Source organism: Balaenoptera physalus (assembly GCF_965194825.1).
Source record: "Balaenoptera physalus genome assembly, chromosome: 1".
Classification (NCBI taxonomy): Eukaryota; Metazoa; Chordata; class Mammalia; order Artiodactyla; family Balaenopteridae; genus Balaenoptera; species Balaenoptera physalus.
In genome coordinates, this window is record NC_138882.1 from 81,720,379 (window position 1) to 81,743,777 (window position 23,399).

Genomic DNA, 23,399 nt, shown 5'->3' on the forward strand with positions numbered 1-23,399 from the left:
TTCCTCCAAAAGCCTGTAACCTCAGAAACATCACACAAATCCCAATGGAGGGCTTCCCTGGTGGCGCAGTGGTTGAGAATCTGCCTGCTAATGCAGGGGACACGGGTTCGAGCCCTGGTCTGGGAAGATCCCACATGCCGCGGAGCAACTGGGCCCGTGAGCCACAACTACTGAGCCTGCGTATCTGGAGCCTGTGCTCCGCAACAAGAGAGGCCGCGATAGTGAGAGGCCCACGCACTGCAATGAAGAGTGGCCCCCACTTGCCGCAACTGGAGAAAGCCCTAGCACAGAAACGAAGACCCGACATAGTCAAAAATAAATAAATAAATGAATAAAATAAAGTAAAAAAAAAAAATCCCAATGGAGGGACAATGTACAAAGTACTTGACCAATACTCCTTAAAACTGTCAACATCAAAAATTCTGAGAAACTGTCACAGCTAAGGGAGTTGAAGGAGACACGACAACTAAATGTAATGTGCTGTCCTGGATGGGATCCTAGAACACAAAAAGGGCATAAGAGAAATACTAAGGATATCTGAATAATGTGTGGACCTACCAATAACAGTTCCTTGATTGTAACAGATTACCATACTAATGTAAGATGTTAATGACAGGGGAAATGGTGTGTAGGGGATATGAGAACTTTATTATCTTCATTATTTTTCTGGAAATATAAAACCCTTCTAGAAAATGTCTATTAAAAATTAATAAAAGCTTTAAAACATAAAATTGAAAAAAAGCTTCCACAAAATGAAAGAAAAAGAAAAAGCAACTGGATCTGGAGGTGAGTAGGTGGGACGCTGGGCAGCAGGGGTTTCATGCCCTTTGGCTCTTCCTGGGCAGAGATGGGCAGAGCTGTCAGGAACCAGCCTGTGGGGTGGACCCACTCCGTGTCCTCAGGTGTATTCAGCCTGGGGGAAGTCGAAAGCAAAACAAGGGAGACCTATGTGGAGATAAGTAACTTCCTTTGGGCCTCCTGACTCTTTCCTGGCTCCCCTGACTGACATGAGCTGTTTTCTCAAAAATGTTTCCCAAATACTGGCCTGTGCTAAAGGCAGCTGGGGGAAAATCCATGGGGCTGGGTCTGTGAGGCAGAAGGTGACCCTGAGGCAGGTGCACAGATGCCAGGAACCCACATGGCCGCAGTGGCCTTCCTAGGTCCCCTTCCCATCCCGTCTCCAAGAAGAATCTGCCCCCGGACCTAGGTGCTGGGTAATCTGACTTCTGGTGGAGGGTGTGCATGGGCACGTATGGGGGAACGGGGGGCTGAAAACCCCTGCAGAAGACTTCACAGGAGCTTCAAGGGTAGAGGTGGAGGCCTGTTCAGGATTCCCTGGGCTGAGGGGCCTCTGACAGATCACCAGAGGCCCTGCCCCTGTGACTTCCTGCTGCTGCAAACTAGATGTTCCTTTTTCACTTTTGATTTAATTTAATGTAAAAAATTTTTATTGAGGTGTAATTGACATGCATCATTATATTAGTTTCAAGTTTATAACATAATGATTCAATATTTGCATATATTGCAAAATGATTAAGTCAATAAATCTAGTTAATATCTGTCACCATATATAGTTACAGAATTTTTTTTCTTGTAGTGAGAACTTTTAGATCTAGTCTCGGCATCTTTCAAATATGCAATACAGTATTTTTAACTATAGTCTCCATGCTGTATATTGCATCGTTAAAACTTATTTATTTTACGACTGGAAGTCTGTACCTTTTGATCTCCTTCCCCATTTCACCCACCTCCCTCCACCCCCCGCCTTTGGCAACCACCAACCTGTCTTCTGTATCTATGAGCTTGTTTGTTTTTTTTTTTAAGATTCCACATACAAGTGAGATCATACGGTACTGGTATTTCTCTGTCTGACTTACTTCACTTAGCATGATGCCTTCAAAGTCTATCCATTTTGTAGCAAATGGCAAGATTTCATTCTTTTTATGGCTGAATAATATTCCACTGTGTATGTATATATATCACATTTTCTTTATCCATTCATCCATTGGTGGGCACTTAGGTTTTAGGTTGTTTCCATTTCTTGGTTACTGTAAATAATGCTGAAATGAGCATGGGAGTGCATGTATATTTTTTCAAGTTAGTGTTTTCATTCTCTTCAAATAAATACCCCATGGTGGAATTGATGAATCATATGGTGGTTCTATTTTTAATTTCTGAGGAACCTCCGTAGTTCCTGCAACAATTTACTTTCCCAAAAACAATGTACAAGGGTTCCGTTTTCTCCACATCCTTGTCAGCATTTGTTATTTCTCGTCTTTTTGATAATAGGCATTCTAACGGATGTGAGGTGATATCTCGTAGCGGTTTTGACTCGTATTTCCCTGAGGTTGGTTATATTGAGCATGGTTTCATGTACTTGTTGCCCATCTGTAGGTTTGGGAAAATGTCTATTCAGATCTTCTTCCCATTTTTAAATTGGATTGTTTGTGCTTTTACTGTTGAGTTGTATGAGTTCTTTACATAGTTTAGATCTTAACCCCTTTTCAGATATAAGATGTGAAAATATTTTCTCTCATTCAGTAAATTGCCTTTTCCTTTTGTTGATGATTTCCTTTACTGCACAGAAGCTTTTTAGTTTGACGTAGGCTCACTTGCTGCTTTTTGCATTTCTTGCTTTTGCTTTTGGAGTCACACTTAAAAAATCATTGTCATATGTATGTTTACATATGTATGTATTTTTTATTTTACCGAATATGTATAGATGCTTTTAAATTATGAGAGTAGGCTATGTTGATTAAATAAAAAGCTCAAACATTAAAAAAAAAAAATCATTGTCAAAACCTAGGCATTTTATGGTTTCAGAATTTACATTCAATTCTTTAATCTATTTTGAGTTAATTTTTGTGTATGGTATAAGATAGTGGTCCAGTTTCATTCTTTTTCTTTTTTAACTTTTTATTTTATATTGGAGTATAGTTGATGAACAGTGTTGTTTTAGTTTCATGAGTACAGCAAAGTGATTCAGTTATACATATACGTGTATCTAGTCTTTTTCAAATTATTTTCCCATTTAGGTTGTTACATAATATTGAGCAGAGTTCCCTGTGCTACACAGTAGGTCCTTGTTGGTTATCCATTTCAAATATAGCAGTGTGTACATGATAGTCCCTAACTATCCCTCCCCCGAACCCTTCCCCCCTGGTAACCATAAGTTCGTTCTGTAAGTCTGTGTATATATTTCTGTTTTGTAAATTTTAGTTCATTTGTATCATTTTTTTTAGATTCTGCATATAAGCAATATCATACGATATTTGTCCTTCTCTGTCTGACTTACTTCACTCAGTATGACAATCTCTAGGTCCATCCGTGTGGCTGCAAATGGCACTATTTCATTCTTTTTAATGGCTAAGCAACACCCCAATGTTCATTGCAGCACTGCTTACAATAGTCAAGACATGCAAGCAACCTACATGTCCATCAACAGAGGAATGGATAAAGAAGATGTGGTACATATATACAATGGAATATTACTCAGCCATTTTCATTCTTTTGCATGTGGTTATCCAGTTTTCCCAACACCATTTATTGAAGAGACTGTTCTTTCCCCACTGGCTCCTTTGTCATAAATTAATTGACCATATATGTGTTGGTTTATTTCTGTGTTCTTTATTTTGTTCCATTGACCTATGTGGGGTTTTTTTTTAGCATCTTTATTGGAGTATAATTGCTTTACAATGTTGTGTTAGTTTCTGCTGTATAACAAAGTGAATCAGCTATATGTCTACATATATCCCCATATCCCCTCCCTCTCGTATCTCCCTCCCACCCTCCTTATCCCACCCCTCTAGGTGATCACAAAGCACCGAGCTGACCGCCCGGTGCTAGGCAGCTGCTTCGCACTAGCTAGCTATTTTACATTTAGTAGTGTATATATGTCAGTGCTACTCTCTCACTTTGTCCCAGCTTACCCTTCCCCCTCCCTGTGTCTTCAGGTCCGTTCTCTACATCTGTGTCTTTATTCCTGTCCTGCCCCTAGGTTCATCAGAACCTTTTTTTTTTTAGATTCCATATATATGTGTTACCATATGGCATTTGTTTTTCTCTTTCTGACTTACTTCACTCTGTATGACACACTCTAGGTCCATCCACCTCACTACAAATAACTTAATTTCGTTTCTTTTTATGACTAATATTCTATTGTATATATGTGCCACATCTTCTTTATCCATTCATCTGTCGATGAACACCTAGGTTGCTTCCATGTCCTGGCTATTGTAAATAGTGCTGCAATGAACATTGCAGTACATGACTCTTTTTGAATTATGGCCTTCTCAGGGTATATGCCAGTAGTAGAATTTAGTTTTCAGACTTGAATTTCTGAGGATAACACTGCGGACTTTGAGACTGTCCTTCTGAGGGGTGGATGCTCTTGGGGTGAATTAGCACCCCTGAAACAGGTCTGGGAAGGTATAGCCATGGAGGAGCTCACCTTCATTTTCCCACAGAACACGGCACCTTGGGCCCTAGGGGGCCAAGTGTCTATCAGAAGGGGAGGTGCTGGGTGAGGTCACGCTGCCCCTGAAGCCACCTCAGGGCTCAGACCACAGCAGATGGTGACCTGGACAGGAAATGAGAGCCCTGGCTGTGCCGAGGCACTGGCGTGCTCAGTAAATATTTGCTGAGTGGAAACAAGTCATGGGTGCCATGTGGAGCTTAGCTGAAAGCTGCCTGTCTTGCTCAAGAGCGTATGTGACACCCCAGCGTCCTCACAGGAGGGCTGGGACCAGGGTGAGTCAACAGGACACCCACTCTCAGGTGCCGACCTTGAACTTGCACCAGCCTGAGAGTGGGGTCTCCTTGCCTCCCTGGTCACAGGGCCTGGGGCCTGCATCAGAAGAGGGGGACAAGAGCCAGTAAACTAGTCACATCACAAATGACCAACAACTTGCTGAAGTGCTGTGGGAGCCCAGTGCAGAGAGCACCTAAGTCATCTGGGGCAGATGGGGCAGGCTCCCAGGAAGCCATCTGAGCTGCATCTGGAATGATCGGTGGACATTTGACAGGGGGCGAGAGGGAAGGTCTTACTCCAGGGAGTGGGAGCAGGTGTGCAGACTGGAGGCTGATGGGGGTTCTTTCTTAGGCCCATAAAGGATGGGGAGTGACCCCTAAAATGGGGAGGTTTTTCCCAGTTACCTGTTCCTGCTGGGGCTCTCCCTCCCCTCTGTGCTCCCAATGGGAGGGTCTCAAATGTCTGTGGGCACCTTCGCAGGGACTGTGCGTGGGGATCTGCAGAGCCCACTCAGCTCCCTATGGGGTAGAGTAATGTGGTCTGAATGCCTGGGGTGGGTAGAAGGATGTGCTGTGTGTTGTGGTCTGTCCTCCCCCGCTGGACAGAAGAGAGAGGCTGGCAACCAGTCCAGCCAAGAATCGCTGGGGAAATCTAGTGAAAAAGGAGCCCAGCGGAAAGAAGCCGAAAGATGTGGCTGGGGTGAGAGTCACGGGCAAACAGGAGCCCTCCCAGGAGCTGGGGACAAGCTCAGGGTGAGAGCAGTCTCTCCACTGGTGTGGGGTGGCGGGGGGGCTTCTCCAGGTTTAAAAGGTAATGTCGTTGGTGTGGCAGATGGGATGGGTGTTAAGACTAAGGTGAAAAGACCCTGTGAAAGCTGGACCATGAGACTCCCTAGGAGGACAGTGTTCACTGCCCCAGGAAGAAGGGCAGGTCCACCAGCCTGCAGCTCACAGACAGTGAGGGTCCCCGGGCCCTGCTGGGAGACCAGCTGAGGCTTCTCAGGCCAGCAGCCTTTGCAGGTCTGGCTGGGCTGGAGGCACAGACCGTTTGTGATGTACTGAGTGCAGGAGGAGGAGCTGTGGTTGGACAAAGGCCACCTTGATCTCAGAGGCTGCTGAGTTGCAGCCACAGGCCTTAGTTTTCCTGCCTGGAAAGGTGCTAGGGAGGAGAGAGGCTGCCCTGGGACAGGCCTGGCCTCCCCCTTTCATGTGGCTTCTCAAAGTCTGAAACCATCTTGTGTGGGAGATTCACTGCACTGAGAGGGACTTGGATCTGGAAAGACCATTGGTATGAAAGGACAGGGATCTGGTCCCAGGCCAGGCTCTACTACATATTGGGTTTATTCATTAACCTCTTTGGATCCTCAGTTTCTACATCTGTAAAATGGGAAGATAATTGTAATAATATCTATCTGTCTCTCATAGACGAAAATGCTTTGTGAATTTGAAAGAGGTAGACAGGTTGGGGGTGTTGATGATGATTTAACTTTCCAGCTACACAAGGTGGCTGAGATGCTGACTTAAGAGATTTCCAAAAAAGTCCCTGGTGTTCTGCCAGCATGGAATGTTTATTGTCTGGCTCTCTTCCGGTGTCCCTGGCCTGTAGCTGCATTGCTGTTTCCCTCTCTCTAGGCTCCTCCTCCCTCCCCAGATCCTGAGCAGATGGTTTACAGACCCAAACACAAGAGGACTAACACAAGAGGACTTATAGGACATGGGAGAGCAAAAATATGAAGCTTGCTCCCCATCACTCTGAGAGGGACCAGTGGGTGAGCTGCCTGGCTTTTGACCCCAGACAAGAAGTTTCTGACCACAGTCTCATTACCTTTTGCAGTAATTTCCCCATTACTAGAGGAGGTTGGAGGGAATAAGCCAGCATTGGATATTCACTTGTCTGGGATTCAGCAGAGCAATTTAAGGAGCACAGAATAGACTCAGGTGATTTGCTTGAGGTCACACAGTGGGATGGGACAGTGGCTGTGATGTTGGGGTTTTTTTTTCTAGAGTTTGTTGTCGAGAGTCCAGACCCTACACTTGATTCACTGTATGACCTTTTACAATTACACTGCCTCGCTTGGTCTCAGTTTTCACATCCGTAAAATGGGTTTAATACACAGTGCCATGACTACCTTGAGTGCATGGTCATGGGGCCAGTCATGCATGGGGCTCCTCAGCCTTGGGACAGCTGAGGGGGAAGTCTCAGTGGGGATGAGAAGGAGGCACTGCCCAGGAGTTAGGTAGATGGTGCTGCTCCCCTAGGGTGTGGGCCCAAGAGTTCTCCGATGTTGTGGGGTATTCAGTCTGGTGAGAAGAGGCGAGAGCCTGAGCCTCAGTAGGTGGGAGTGAGTCTGAGGCAGCTGAGGCTGTGGCCAGGAGGGATGTGTAGATATCTATCCCTGCCCCTCTGTGATAGCAGGAGCAGGCCTGGCAGAGGTTTAAAGGGAAATGGTAGGAATGAAGCAGACAAGAGCCTATCAGATACCGTGGGGTCTGGCTTTGCCCTGTGTGTATGTAGGGAGAATAAGTAACACTAGGGGCAGCTGGAAAGCCATAAGGGTGCAAGCAATAAATGCCAATATTTGCATTTGTGATACGGGGAGTTAACACTTCCCCCAAAGAGCTTTGTTCTTTTGCTCATAGCTTCTTACTTAGGCAACTGACATTTGAAGTTTATGGAAAACCAAACTCATTAAACAGTGTAAAGACAGAGGAGACAGCAACCCAAGGCAGCAGAGGCCCAGCCTACCCTGGCTGAAATAGCATGACTTCTGTGCCCAACCATCGGCTGACACTGAAGAGCAAGCTGTCTGGGCTGAGCCTAACCCCAGGGAAACAGGCAAGGGAATTATAGAGAGTGCCAGCGTGGGGAGTGTGAGATCAACAGGCTGGTGTGACCACAGGGATGGGGTATCTCCAATAGCGAAGTTGTTTATACATTTATTCTGCAATTGTTTATTGAGGTCCTACTGTAAGTGCTGGGGATCGTAATAGGAAACATCTGAGTGGCTTACTACAGGCTAGTGGGCTGGCAACCCAGAGCTAACATGCTAGCCCCGCCCTAGGGGTGGGGAAGAACCTAAGTGTCCCTTTGAGTGACGCTTCCCTTCTCTCCTGCCCCTCCTCCTATAGACCTTTCTTCCACAGCTGCACAGGCAGGCAGGCAGCCTGTGATGGGGCCCTGCTCAGAAGACCCCCATCTCTGCTGGGCCTCCCGGCTCCTGGGATTCACCAGCCTACTCCTCAGTGAGTGGCCCGGGCTCCTGGGAGGGAGGACCTTTGGGGGGAGCAGGGAGGCAATGTCCCCTTTCCACGTCTAAAGTCTTTGGTGAACAAAAAGACAAAACAGCTCTGTAATTATTTAGCAACTACAGTGCATTTGGTTTAGAGCCCTGGGGTGAACAGAAGAACAAAATGGCCTTTTGGTTGTGGCGAGCCTGGGACCCCTGTGCTCAGGCAGCCTTGGCTGCATTAAGGGAAACATTTCCAGGGAGGCGAGGCTGTTTCTGTGCAATAACAGAGAGACTGGGAGAGCATCGAGCTGCCTGGGAAGAGGGAGGGAGACAAAGAAACCCGCTCCTTGGCGTGGAAGGGCTGGGGAATGAAGCTCCCCTGGCCTAGACTCAGAGGGGAACGCCTGGCAGCCTGTGCAGTTGTCCTATGGGGGAGGGTGGCAGCCAGAACCCTGTGTCTGAGAGGGAGGAAGCAACTCTAGTCTGGGTTTCTTGAGCAAGATGTAAGATGTTGAATACAGTGAAATTCTGCTTTGGTAAAAAGGAACAGCAGCCTGTAAAACTTAAGGGTTTCTGTATACCCACGTGTAGAAAGAATATGGAGAAACTACAGAAGGAACAGTAGACTGGTAATGTGGGCTCCAGAAGGGAGTGAACTTGGGGAGAAGAGAAATGGAAGTAGAAACAACAGGGAGTTAAGTGAAAATGAACTGAAGACTGGACAACACCGTAATCACATACAGGACTTCCTGGGAGATTATATGATTATGTCAAAGGAAATTAAATAAAAACTAATGAGAAAATACTAATACCCAGTGAATTATGAATTCTGGAGAAAGTTGGAAAGCTTTTATTGTTTTAATTTTTTGTTTTAGTAACCCAGCCACTAAATAAACTTGCCGGAGTTATATGAAATTTAATGAATTAGAGACCTTTTATAAACAGATGTCTTGAAATAAGAATGAGCTTTATAAAACATGACCTCTTTTTTAACAAGTTAAATTTATGTCTACAGTAAAATGTAGGCCTTCTCTTCAATTTTACGTAACTGGAAAATATGTTCTGTTATTTAGAGTTTTCTCCGTAGGCTCTGGGGTTGGAAGATTACATAAGAGAGAGAGAGAGAGAGAGAGAGAGGAGGGAAATGGACAAAATTTTAAGTTGATTTGTAAGTGTTAAATTTTATATTATTTACATAAACTTTTACTCTGTCTTGTTTGTAACCACACCCCCCGGCTTTATTTTCTTCTTCAGGATTAGATCTTTTGTAGATCACAGCTCTTGCTGCCTTCCTTCTCTTTCTACGTCTTCTTCCGTCTTCCTCACAGCTGGGCTCACCATTCCCTTCTGAATGGGTCCTTCCTGCAGCCTGAAGGCTGAGCCTCTTCTCTCCCTGGTTCCCTCCTTTCCAGCACATGGGGAGTCTGGTTAGGCTGCTGTCTAACCCTCAGCCAGCCAGAAGTCCCTGCCCTGCTAAACCCCTCTAAGTACTTGCTTCCCCTTTCCCAGGAGAGGAAAGCTGGAGAATGAGCCTCCAGGAACTGCTCTGATCCTGGTGATGAGAGAGCAGTGCTGGGAGGGGAGCTCCTGCGGAGGACAGGGACAGACAGGGTGGGGGAGGTGATGGGCAGCTCCTGCAGGGGAGAAGCACTGGGCTGCGAGACAGGGGCCCTGGCTCCAGGCGTGGCTCCGCCCTGTGTGACCCAGGACAAGTTCACCCCCTGGGGTTCCTCCTTCTCTGTGACAGGAGGGGCCTGGGCAGATCCCCCCTAAGACCTGATCTGGAACAGATGCCTGGTTAAGTGAGTTAGTGATTAAATAAAAACAAAGAAATATCTGAAATGCTTGTGCATATGAAAGCTGGCACGAGCTATTCTCTGCTTCCAGTGAGAGCCAGGAATGGGCATAAGTACAGCAGGAGGGAGGCAGGCCTGAGATAATGAGAATTTATTGAATTGGAGAGAGGATTGGGACCTTGGAAGCCAGAGGCCAACCCAGGCAGATGGATCCTGACCTGGTGGAAGAAGCAGATTGATCATCTTTTCAGGATAAGACACTTTCCCTGGTCCTGTTCTGTCCTACCTTGGTCCCCAGGAAGGAAACAGGGTATTGGGTCCCTGCGGTCTGTGTCTGAAGCGGGAGGGTGGGCTCAGGAGGAGGTGCCACTGAGGCGAATGTGCCCACTGGTCACAGCTCTGCAGGAAAATGACCAAGAAAGGCCTACTGCGGCCTCGTGGGGCCTGGCTAGGGAAGTGCTGTCTTGGTGGCAGGGACAGCAGATCTCACTAAATGATCACGCTTCCCCTCATATTCTAGTCCCTGGCAGTTAGCCAGAGCCTTGTGACAAATGCTGGCCACAAAGCAAGAGCAGGGATCACGCTAATTCTGGACAGATGCAGTGAAACCCCCTGTGTGATTCTCCTGTCTCCCCTCCCTGCTGCGGGGCTGGGAGCCCGTGAGGGTGCTGTGAGTTCCATGGGTGCAGCTACAAGGAGGTAGAACCTCCGCCCTGTGCGACAGGACCCCTCCTCACTGTCTCATGGAACCTGTGCTGGGGGATATAAACTCCCCTTGTTCTAAGACCCTGAGGTATTGTAACTGTTTGTTATGCAGCACAGCCTAGCCTGTCCTGCCAGCTACACTGCCTAGAAGGAGCAGGAAAGAGAACAGCCTTCATATCTGTATTAGATATCTACTGCTGTGTAACCTGTCACCCCAAAACTTAGTGCCTTAAACACCACCAGGTATGGTCTCACAGTTTCTGTGGGTCAGGGCCCAGGGGTGAATCAGCTGGGTCCTCTGGCTCAGGGTCTCCCAGCCTGAAATCAAGGTCTTGGCTGGGGCTGCAGCAGCTCAGGGTCAGCTGGGCAGGATCTGCTTCCAAGCTTACTCATGTGATTGCTGATGGGAGGCAGTTCCTGTGTCTGCTGGACTGAGGGTCCCTGTTCCTCCCTGGATGTTGGCCAGAGGCTCCCTCAGTTACTTGTCACGTGGGCCTCTCCTTAGGCCAGCTGACAACACGGCAGCTGGGTGTCTCAGAGTGAGCAAGAGAGAGAGTGAAGGAGAGAGAGAGAGCAAGAGGGAAGTCACAGTCTCCTATAGCCTAGTATCACTGAGTGACATTCATCAAGTCTGCTGTGGTCCATTCCTTAGAAGCCAGTCACTAGGTGCAGCCCACCCTCTAGGGGAGGGCATTACACAAGGATGTGAACATGAGGAGACACTTAAGAAGCTCCTCCTACAGTTATGCATTTGCTATTGACAGAAACTCTGCTAGGTGCTTTTTTTTTTTTTTTTAATAAATTTATTTATTTTATTTTTGGCTGTGTTGGGTCTTCGTTGCTGCGCATGGGCTTTCTCTAGTTGCTGCGAGCGGGGGCTACTCTTTGTTGCGGTGCGCGGGCTTCTCATTGCAGTGGCTTCTCTTGTTTCAGAGCACAGGCTCTAGGCGCACGGGCTTCAGTAGTTGTGGCACACAGACTCAGTAGTTGTGGCTTGCGGGCTCTAGAGCGCAGGCTCAGTAGTTGCGGCGCACGGGCTTAGTTGCTCCGCGGCGTGTGGGATCTTCCTGGACCAGGGCTCGAACCCATGTCACCTGCATTGGCAGGCGGATTCTTAACAACTGAGCCACCAGGGAAGCCCCTGCCAGGTGCTTTTGATCCATGATCTCATTCAGTTTATACTGTCATTATGAAGCAGGTGAAGAAACTGCAGGTTAGCAAGTTTAAGTAACCTGTTCAAGGTTACAATTCACTAGAGCCAGGACTTAATTCTAGAATTGCTTCAGATTCATTTTACTAGGCTTCCTCCTAAGAATCAAGGGAGTATATTGGATGAATTTCATTTAAAAGATGGGTTTTGTGGTTTTCTCCTTTATTGTTACTGAAAAAAAAAAATACATTTCCTGTTTCCAATGCCCTAGGCATCTGCTGCGCTGGGGTCAAGAGTTCTGGGACACATGGTTCTGGAGTTCAGGATTCTGGAGCCCATGCTCATCTGCACAGGGTCCGAGGAGGTTCTGTATTGTTTCATGTGATCAAGAAGCAAGAAGCTAACCTGGAGGAGGTCACATGGGGCTTTGGCCCTGACTCAAACTACAGAGTCCTGCTGCGAGTCTATGCAGGGGTAGACACTCCCACTTGGGTCAGCCTCCAGGACAAGTACCAGCAGAGGGTCCATGTGCCCAGCATCTTGTCCCTGAAGATCGAGAACCTGACCCCTGAGGACAGTGGACTGTACCGGGCTCGAGCCAGCTTCACTGGAGGAATAGAACTTAACCAAGTTTTCCCCCTCACTGTCTACGGTAAGTGACAGCACCTGACCCCATCCCATGGCTTACCTCCTTCTTTTATGCTACGAGTTTCACATAGGTCCCATTTTTCAAGATTCCTTCCAGACACCAGCCTTCAGACTCTATTTTCTCCTCTGAAATTAGGGTAAGTGGGTTTACTGCAAATGGTGAGCAGAGCTGAGATTCACAGCAGGGATAAATCACTTCAGTATTTTGGGAGAGGAGAATGGAAATTTGGGGAAATGATATTGCCAAAACAATTATTGTACTTTATAGGTCTAGATTTACTTAATTTGTGTATTAGTTGTCTACTGCTGCTAGAACAAATTGCTATAATTTAGATGCTTAATAAAACACAAATTTATGATCTTACTGTGCTGTAGGTCAGAAGTCAGATACGGGTCTCGCTGGGCCCATGTTGAGGTGCTGGCAGGGCTGTGTTCCTTTCTAGAGTTTCCAGAAGGAGATTCATTTATTTGTCTTTTCCACCTTCTAGTGGTTGCTTACATTACTTGGCTCATGACCACCTTCCTCCACCTTCAAAGCAGGTAATAGTGAGACCAATTCTTCTCACATTCTTATCCCTCTGACCTCCTCCTCTTCTTCCTTCTTCCACGTTCAAGGACCCTTGTGATTACATTGGTCCCATCCAGGTAGTCAGAACAATCTCCTTATTTTAAAGTCAGCTGATTAGCAACCTTAATTCTACCTGTTACCTTAATTCCACTTTGCCATGTAACCTAACATATTCACAAGTTCTGAGGATCGACATGGACGTATCTGGGGTCCATTATTCACCTACCACAATTCATAAGCCCACGTAGTTAATGCCTCCTCTCCTTTTACTCAGCGCCACCCAAGGCCAGCCTCACTCACAGACTCCACAAATCCAGCTCTAGAAGCCTCAATAGATGTAGGAGAAAGGTTATACTGCAACACTTCCAAAGAACCTCACTTAATCAACACTTTCTTTCCCTAAAGTCCCTGTCTGCATAAAGGCTGTTACAGCTTTAGGTCACCATGTGATTTCTAAGACCAACTTATCAATATGTCACTTCTCAAGTTCAGCGGCATATTCTAACCAGACTCAGACTCATCATTCCCAGTTGCTACCACCACATCTCCCACAAGTGTCTCCACTATTGCGAGCACAGGGCCTTTCTCTGGGCTCCCAGTGCTGGCCAGATGTCCTCCTTCTCTAAGGGCTATGCAAACCCAGGCATTATCTGAGCAGGAGAAGAGGGCAAGTCCTGATCTGGGACTAGCCTTTCTGTCCCAGACTTCTTCCCCTTCCAGAGGAAACCCCATTTTCTTAGAAATAACGGGCCTTGGGTAGGTGGGATCCAGGTTTTATTTTCTTGTTGGAGATTTTTAAGGCTTGCTCAATCTAGTGAAATAACATAGGACTTAACTCAGTGGCTCCCTTCTTTATTGTCACTTGCTATGTATTAAGTATTGGGCAAATTGTGTTTTACTTGTAAAATGCATTCACCATCATTAAAGGGAGGATGCCAGGATTTCAATGAGATACTGGATGAGAATGTGCAGACTGTATTGTTCTCCACTCATGTGAGGCTCCATTCTTATTTCCCTCTTACCCTAGAGCCGGTGCCCCTTCCCCAGATCCTGTTCAAGTTACCATCCATCACACCAAGCTGGTGCAATGTCACCCTGGAGTGCAGAGCCTCAGGGGCCACAGAAGACCTGAACGTGACCTGGCAGAACAAGGGCCTCCCCAGGGAGCTGGAGCAGAGAGTGACACCGGGACCAGCCTCCAACTCCTGGACCTTGCCTGTGAACCTGCCCCTGAGCCAGCCCAATGCCAGCTTCACCTGTGTGGTCAGCAACCAGGTGGACCAGAAAACTGCCACCTTAGACCTTGGGGAAGTCTGTGTCCATGGTGAGTGTACCTGCCAGAGGGGAGGGGCATTCTCGGAGCTCAGGTGCACTGGGGTGAGGGTTCTGGGCTTTTCTCCCCACTATGTCATGAGCACCACCTTCCATCGGGTCACCTCATACAGGAGTCTGGGAGGTACAGCAAACTCATCTCTGCTTTTCATTGTCACATCCATGCCCGCCTCTCCACTCCCCCTCTTTTTCCCCCTAAGATACAAGTGTTTTGTTTTTGATGCAAATCTTGTCCACCCAGCTCCAGATGAGCAGCTCCCAGTCCCAGCTGGCCCTGGAGGGAAAGCAGGGGCGGGGTGGGGGAGGTGAGGAGAACTAGGGCTGCAGCCCGCAGAGGTGTTCCCTAGAGATGTATTCCCCTGAGGGCCCACACCTCCCCTGACCCATGCTCCCTGCTGCCTGCGCCTGCCTGCCTGCCTGCCCGCCTGCTTGCTGCTTGCTGGGCATCTCCCTCCTTCCCAGCTGCTGTAGTGCAGTGTCAGAGCTGGTCCAGGGCAATAGCTTTCCAGTACTTCTCCCACCTCATCCATTATCCATAGTGTGTCCACTGGAATCCTTTGAAAAGAAATTGGATCTTGAAATTGGTCTGTGTCATCTGGAGGCGTATGACCCGCTGGTTCCCTGTAGGATTCAGGGCTCAGATGATCCTCTGCCCATGTTTCTTACCTCATACACTTCACACGGAATTGTTTGCTTGGAGCTCCTGAATGTGTTCTGCTATTATAAGCTTCTGAGCCTCTGGAAATGCTGTTTCCTCTACCATCAGCCATCCCAAGTCAAGAGTCCTTCACTTCCTTGCTTATTCCTGTTCAAGGATTTCCCTCAGGTCATGGGCACGTGACCAGAACAGTAACGCAGGACCCTGCGCTTGGTTATAATTCTGTTATTAATAAAGTTTGAACAAGGGTGTGTCAATCTCATGTGGCACAGGGCCCTGCAGGTGCTATAACTGTCCTGCCCTCAAGCATCATCCCCTTTAAGGAGCAGTCCGTAGCCACCCCACACGAAATAGCAATGCTGTTTATGGGTTTGTCTCCTCCATAGCCTGGAACACCTTGAGAGCAGAGGCCATGTCTTGTTCTCCTTTGAATTCATGTACCAAGCAAAGCTCCTGGCACTGTTTGCTCACAGTCAGGATTTCATTGAATGAATGAATGACCTGGTGTCCTGAGTGTAGCCTTGCCCCTCTAACCCATCCCCCCATGAGCTGCTGGGAGGAACTGATGTGTCAGCATCACTTAAAATCCCGCGTTACCCTCCCCTCAGCCCCATCCTGGAGTCTCAGATAAAGTTCAATGCTCAGCATGACCCACAAAACCCTCTGGAAAGAGACTCTTCCTCCCTCTGACCCTCTGCACCCGGCTCCTCCCTGTCCTGTCCCTCTCCTGCCTGCTGCAGTGGGATGATGGCAGCTCCCACGGCTGGCGATTTGACACAGTCATTTCTCACATGTGGTGCTCCTCCTTCCTGGAATTCAGTGCCCACGCTGAATATCTAGTTAACTCCTATTCCTCCCTCAAGACTCAATTTACACATCACCTCCTCTGGGAGGCCCTCCCTGAAGACATGTGTACAAGGTGTAAACCTCTATTGCACTGCAGTCCCTCTGGCTGGAAGACTTTGGTATTTTCTCAGTCTTCCCCCACTGGGTGACCCCATCTTGTTCATCTCAGTACCCCTGGCACCAAGCAGGAGCTCAGGACCTGGTTGAATGGATGAAACTGACATGGTCCTCCCTCTTCAGCTTCTGAACCTGGACCCTTTAGACCTCTCCACCTGCTCTCTCTCTGTCTCCCCTTGGCAATGGGTATCTTAGGTTCTGTCTTTCCTTAACTTTCTTCATTCTCTCTGTGTGAGGGAAACAGATTCACAAGGACAGGTCAGTGCTGACCCCCTGCCAGGCATCCTAGGGGCTGTCGTGGCTGTGCTGTTGATCCTTGGAGGAGGACTGTACCTTTGGAAGACACGTGAGAAGAAGAAGAAAATGCAGACTGGAAGAGGCAGGTTGCACTTCTCCCTCCTGCCCTGATACCTCCCCTCCCCCACTGGACCCTTGGTTCCTTTCCTTCTGCATTTTGCTGCTCAAGGAATCTCTCTGCAGAGGGAATGGTGGGTGTGGCCTTGGCCTTGGGGTTCAGAACAGTGGGGGAGCGTACAGGTTTTCAAGGCCCAGGTTCAAGCTCCACTCTGTGTATGACTCAGGTACAGAATTGCAGGAGGACCACAGGGACAATGATAGTGGCATCCAGTATGCGGAGTTGAGCCAGCAGGAGTCTCGAAAGGACATGCACAAGGTGAGAGCTGGGAGCTGTGCCCAGCCTGGGCTCTCCTGGGTCCGTCCTCACCTGGGTCTGGGCCTGTCAACCCAGTCATCTGCCTTTCCCGGCCCCACTGTCTCTTTAACTCTTTCCAGGTGGTCAGTGGTATTTACTGAGAAAATTTATACCTGGGGCCAGTGCAGTGCTGGGCGCTTTGGGGGAATTCACGTGCAGCTCATGTCAGCAGCATTGGTTCCATGTGGGTCCCTCTGGGGCCTCTCTCAGCTGTTCTAGAAACTCTCTGTCTTGCATTCCTAGGGTATTGGTGAACAACATTTAGAAGAAAAGGAGCCTGTTAATACTGTCTACAGTGAGGTCCATAAGCCAGAAAGAGAAGCCATGAAGATAATTTAATTGGAGGAGGTAGGAGAACTGGAACTCCTAGGACACCTCCACTCGGAGCTTGATCCCGGCAGACACCTGCGTCTCTCAGCTCTGGTCCAGCTCCAGCCGCCCTGGTCTGCGTTACTCTGAGCCTCCTGCCCTCGACTCCCTGGGCACACGTGGCCTTGTCACAGCCTCTGTCGCCTCTCCAAGCTGCCTTCCCACTCAGGATCCTCACCCTGCAGGAAGCGTGCTCTTTTTCCATCACTGACTCAGCTCCTGACCACTCTCCTCCTGAGGCTTCCCGAAGAGAACCTTCCTGCACATGATAATCCCCACAGCCTCTGCTGAGTGGCTGCCGTGTGTCTTTCTGAGAACACAGCCCAGGCATGGGGACCGTGTAGAAGATATTGACCACGCCGCAGAGGAAGGGGTTAGGACCTTGGTGCTGGAAGCTGAGTTGGGGGTCCGTGGATGCAGCATGGGTAGGTGGGATCCCACAAAGGGCTGGCCTGGGGCTTCCTTTGCACCCTGTATAGGGCAAAAGGTTTGTGTCAAGCGGTGTGTTTGTGTGTGTGCGTGTGTGTGTGTCTGTGTGTATGTTGGGGGAGTATCCAGTGTATATTATACATCGGGCCACAGCCCTTTTCCCTGACCACTATTACTAACCTCAGCTTCAGCTCGTAGACCTCAAATCCACCTCTTGTGGAGTGGGAAAAGGAATGTGTACTGTTTCTGGACCTTCCAAGACTTCTGTTTCTCAGAGAGGGACCCAAGTCGGGACCTGTGTTCTTAGGAAAGCAGCTTCAGCCTTTCCTTGTCTGGGGTCGGGGTACTTGGTTATTAGAATGGAAACGAAGCATGCAGCTCCCGCCTCCCCTTGATGAGGCTGCTGGGAGGGGTGAGGGGTGAGGCTTGTAGGAGGGTCTGAGCCAACCCTCTCCTGCCTCTTCTACTGACCCTCAGCGCCCCACAGCCCTGCTGGCCTCAGATCCTAGGTCAGCCTCCTCTTTGCTCACTCACGTCCCTCTGCCTGAAATGATGGCTCCCTTTCCCTATCCCTTCCTCCCATCCCTGCCTGTTGGAATCCTACCATTCCAACCCAAAACCCCCTTCCAAGTCACATGGTCTACATGTTCGCATAGGTTTGAAAATAGCCTCTCCCACATCTGTCCTTTTCAGACAACTTGGACATAATCAAGGCCCCTGCCATAGGTTTGCTTTGGGTTGGTCATGAGTCTTCCCTGCTAACCTCACCTGGGGCTCCCTCAGGAGGGTGCTGGGGCTTTAGGAGGCCAGTGCCAAGGAGACAAGCACCTCTGTCTGTGAAGGGTCTGAGCTACTCTTACTCCCAACTCCCACAGAGACTCAGCAGACAAGACCCAGAGCACAGAGGCTGCTGAAGGTCTTTCTGGTAGTGACTCCACAAGGAAGCAAAGAGGACATGATGAACTCCAATGACACCGCCTGGTTTCCCCAACCCACATCCAGCTTCACGTTGCCTGAGGACCTAATGTAGCCGGCACTGTATTGTGTGGAAGCTTCTCCTCTCCCTGGGGGTCCTCACCTCCTCGAAGCCTCTACCTTCCGCCTTGAGTCCCAGCTCTTGAATCGGAGATGGATTCACTCTGATACTATGATCTGTGATCCTTTGTCTGCTGGCCTAGATTCCTAGGTCTCTTGGTTCCCCTCCCAGCTCAGCAAGCTCAGCTGCTTCACTTCTGACCTCAGAAAGCCAAGCTCTGAGCTAAAGGCTTGAGCGTTATGCTAGGATCCTGCTAGATGGTGCATGAATAAGAGAGGAGCAGAGTTTCCATAATAAGGCTCTTTCTAACCTCTTTCTGCTCAGACTGAACAGAAGGCTGAGAAGGAAAAAGATGACATCTCTCACTGGCATCCCAGGTGACCGATCATGGCTGGGTATCAGTGCCCATCAGTCCAGAAGCAGTGTAAGATGTGACCACCCATTGACCCCTCCCACCCCCCACCTAAAGCAGAAGAGAAAAAAAAATGAAAGAGGAAGGGAACTTGACTTTCCAAGCCTATCATGAACCAGGTTTTGTCCCAGGCATTTTATAAATATCATTTCTTCTTATTCTTACAAGAACACTCTAGGGTAGGTATTACTATCCCCATTTTGCAGGACAAGTAACCAATGTCCCAAAATAGTTGGTGGCAGAGCAAAGCCTTAAATCCAACACTGGACAATTCCAGCATTCATATCTTATCCTTTGCCACATGGTCACTGAAGACCTTGTAATCCTGGAGTATTCAGAGGAGAATATCCTCCATTTGTTCCTCTTCCAAGGATCCTGGTCTTCTGACTCAGGTGCCCCAACTTGGAATGAGTTCATCCTGATGATGGATGGAGCAGTTGGTGGTTGAAAGAGGAATTGTCCCTTAAGTGGACAGTGGAGTAGGAGATGTGGGTGGGAGACATGGAATGAGAGACCCTGCCCTCTGGCTCAGATGAGACATTCAAAGCAGAGATGCTTCTTCCTCTTGGGTCTTGTGGGAGTTACTTCCTCTCATTCAATGTGTGTTGTGGCTTTCAGCATCCCTATTCTCAAGCCAACTTCCTTATCAATTATTATTCATAACTTCATTCAACAATTATGTGAGGCAGAAATCCTCAGTGTACAAATGGAAAATTAAAATCCAGAGATGTTAAGTACCCTACGGAAGTTCTCCCAAGTGTAAGTGATGTAGGCATATCAGGGGATAATAATTTCACACATTGTGATTCCTTTCTCTCTGTCATCCCAGACATCCAACCACTTACCGTCTTCCATTGGGTTATTCTTCATAAAGCTTCTTGTACTCCATTCTCCTCTTATTCTTTCATTCCCATCTTATACCTGCAGCTGCACCATTTTTACATTTCCACCAGCAATGTATGAGAATTTCTCCACATCATCTCCAACTCTTGTTATTTTTTGATTGTAGCCAACCTAGTGCTGGTGAAGTGGTATCTCATTGTGGTTATGAATTGCATTTCTCAAATGATTCATGTTGAACATGTTTTCATGAGCATATTGACCATTTGTATACTTTATTTGAAGAAATTTCTTTCTCCCTCGAATTGTCTCTTGTCATCCATTGCCCCTACCTCTCCATTGAGTCTGCTTTTGTCCAGTCACCAGGGAACTTCATGTTGTTAAATCCAGTGGTCAATTCTCAATCCTCATTTCCCATAACTTCTCAGCCGCAGTGGACCTATATTTTCTAGAAACACTGTTTTCACTTTGCATTCACTATTCACATTATTTTCCTCCTACTGGGTGGTTGCTCCTTAGTTTCCTTTATCAGTATCTTTCCGTTATCTCCAACTTCTAAATTTTGGAATAACCCAGGGTTCATACCCAGACCACCCAGACCACGTCTCTTCACTGTCTACACTCATTTCTTTTTGATGTTACGGCCATGCAGTAATCCCATGACTACATGACCTTATGTGGCAAAAGGGACTTAAAGATATGATCCCTCCCCTGGACTCCACATTGTAAATATCCAACTGTTTACTTGACATCTCCACTTGCGCGTATAACAAGCATCCCCATCTTGACATGTCTAAATTCAAACTCCCCAAACATGCTTCCTATACAATTTCTGATCCCTCCAAACGTCACCTCAATCCTTCCATTTTTTCTGGCCACAAAACCTTGGTGTCATCCTTGACTTCATTCTTTTTCTCACACCCCACCCTCTATCTCTATTAGAAAATACTGATATCTTTTCATTCTATATATATTCAAATATTTGATTTCATATACCTATATGAAAAAATTACATTTATAATAAAATACCTCTCACCACCTCCCTAGTCCAATAGGGTCATCATTTCTCACCTGGATTACTGCAGTAGCCTCTGAGTCTCTTACTTTTGTCTTTAATCCTTTAATGTCTATTTTCATAATATCACCCAGATTTATCTTTTCAGAACCTAAGTTATGTCACATTACTCGTTAGCTCAGAACTACCGCATGGGCCCACTTTATCTGGAAGGCCCTGTATCAGCTGACCTCATCTCCCATGCTCCCCTCCTTCCTAATCCACTCTAGGACACTGGGCTCCTTGCCATTCCTTCAATACTACATGCATGCTCCTTCCACAAGGCCTTTGCTCTCTAGAATTCTCTCCCTCTAGGTATCCACATGTCTCATCTCCTCACCTCCTTCAGGTCTCTGTACAGATGTTAACTCTTCAGTAAGACCTACCCTGACCTCCCTATATAAAACTGCAAACTCTTCCTGATGCCCTCCTCCCTCCTCCATGGTCTATTTTTCTCCATAGTACTTTCACAAGGCTGTGTGACAGGGTACATTTATTCTGGGCTGTAGTTTAAAGACAGGTGGGTATTGAGGCCTCAAAGTATAAACTGCAGTCCTATTATGCAAATACCATTATTATTCCCAGGAAACTGCAACACTGATAAATTAATGAACTTACTCAATGTCACATAACTAATAGTTGGCAGAGCTGGAATTGAAATCTTGGAGTTGGATTCTAAAGCTCTTAACCACTGTATACCAGTTAAATAAAATATACTCTCTCCACATGAGGGAATACTATTTATTTAATAAGGAGAATAAGTTACAAATTACATCTTTATATATTTGAATGTAAAGTTGCCCATGAAATATTAAATGAGTTATGGAACATGCATAGTGTTATCCTATATTGTAAATATATATAAATATGTTTATGTAGGCATAAAATAGTCTAAAAGCTAGTAGGTTAAGAAGTTAACAGTGGTTATCTTCTGCGGTCTGTCTCTTTTTCTGTATCATCAGTTTCTTTATAACACTAATCAAAAAAATTACCTATTAAAAATTTTTAGCAGGACAGTGACATGATCAGAGCTGTGCTTCAGATAGATAAAGCCATATATACACCAACAGGAAGTTTATCATCTAAACCAGTTAACGTACTTATGCTTATTTTTACTTTCTTTTGTATTGATTGTTGCCTTCAGGATCTTTATTGAAATAACCCCAAATATGTCTAGATCTGTCTATATAGTACAGGCAAAGTGGTCTGATTGATCCAAATGGATGCTCCCCGTGAATTGCTTACAATCTGGGCTGTTCATTAGATCAACTGGAGAGCTTTCAGGAACAGATACTTGGACTCTATCCTGAAACTGGGCACCATCTATATTTTTTAAAAACTCAATAGGTGATTCTGATTCATGATCAGGCTTGAGAACTGAAACCTTGGGCCTACATGAACTCTCCATAAAATTCAAATGGGAATGTACATGGCAAAGAAAGGCTGTGAGTTTGTCTTCCAAGATGTTTCTCAGTGTGTGCTAGTATGTAGGCCAGTAAATGTTGGTTGAGTGAAGGAATGAGTGAATGACAAAGCCCTACAGTTTGGCATTACAGTTGACTCTTGAACAATGTAGGGGGCTCCCACCCCCTGAGCAGTTAAAAAATTCACATAAAACTTTACAATCAGCCCCCTGTATTCATAGTTCCACATCCACGGGTTCAAGCATCCATGGGTCATACAGTACTGTTGTACACATTTATTGAAGAAAATAAGCATATATGTGGACCTGCGCAGTTCAAACTCATCTGGTTCAAGGGTCAACTGTACTTTGTTGTGTTCACCATGTGTTCAGAGTCTGACATGTAGATTCTTAGCCAAAACCCAGAATTTCCATTTCATCCATTGCCCTTTTGCCTTGGGGATGCAAAATCTTGATAATAAATGTTAAAAGACACTGGTAAACAAAACCAGAATGCATATTTATTCATTTACAGTGAGAAGTATACTTGCTAACTGGGCTAGATATCCCTGTTAGCCTGACCAGGGCATCCTCTTCCCAAAGATAGGCCACATTGGAAGCCGAGTTACCACTGGACTACATGGGGAGCCCTGAGTCAGGGCAGGTAAGCAGATGCTGCCGGCATGGATCCCAGTGGCCTTCTCATCTGAGCTCTCCATCTCCATGGTAGGACTTACCTGCCCAGCGCATGGGATTCTCCTGCCAGCCTGATGGAGCACTTCATTTGCCTCTGTCACTCATCTCTCGTTATGCCCCATTTCTTGTTAACCATCCTTCTGATTGACATTCTTTCTTTGGTCACGTGCCTATGTGAGATTAAGACTTGCCTTGATCTCAACTGGCATTGCTATATCTCTCCCGTGATCCAGATATATAGCGTTTTATTTAATCTCCAATAGTAAAAAAAAATCCCTCCAAATCATCTACCCTTATTTCTCTCATTTCCAAATTGTAGTAGAGGATGTGGAGGGCGAAGACACTCCCTCAATACACCACCTGCCACCAGGTGAGCCACCAAATAACTTTTGCAAATAGACTAAAAAAGAAAAGCTATAAACTGGTTAATGGAATTCTGTGGCTCTCAGGGCTGGAAACATCACCTAATTTATCACTTACCCTTTCAGCAAGATCCTCTCATATTTAAAACAGCCAAACAACAATAATAACAAGAAAAACTCTTGAGAGAATGTAGTGCATAATTAATGTCTATTCAATTTTAAATCTTTATTAAATGGACAATTTCTAGAAAAATATGATTTGATAAAATTGATCTACATGTGTGTATA

The 23,399-nt window shown here is 46.8% G+C and overlaps 1 protein-coding gene across 1 annotated transcript; it reads left to right on the top strand.

Annotated features, from left to right (window-relative positions):
* The first annotated feature begins 5,305 nt into the window (after positions 1-5,305).
* LOC309642627 (uncharacterized protein) lies at positions 5,306-22,561 on the top strand. Its single transcript, XM_082424408.1, has 8 exons — positions 5,306-5,502; positions 6,382-6,518; positions 7,879-7,992; positions 11,902-12,282; positions 13,874-14,170; positions 16,044-16,178; positions 16,381-16,472; positions 16,755-22,561. Exons 3-8 carry the CDS (start codon positions 7,920-7,922, stop codon positions 16,848-16,850), a joined length of 1,074 nt encoding a protein of 357 aa, XP_082280534.1. The 5' UTR covers positions 5,306-5,502; positions 6,382-6,518; positions 7,879-7,919; the 3' UTR covers positions 16,851-22,561.
* The last annotated feature ends 838 nt before the right edge of the window (positions 22,562-23,399 follow it).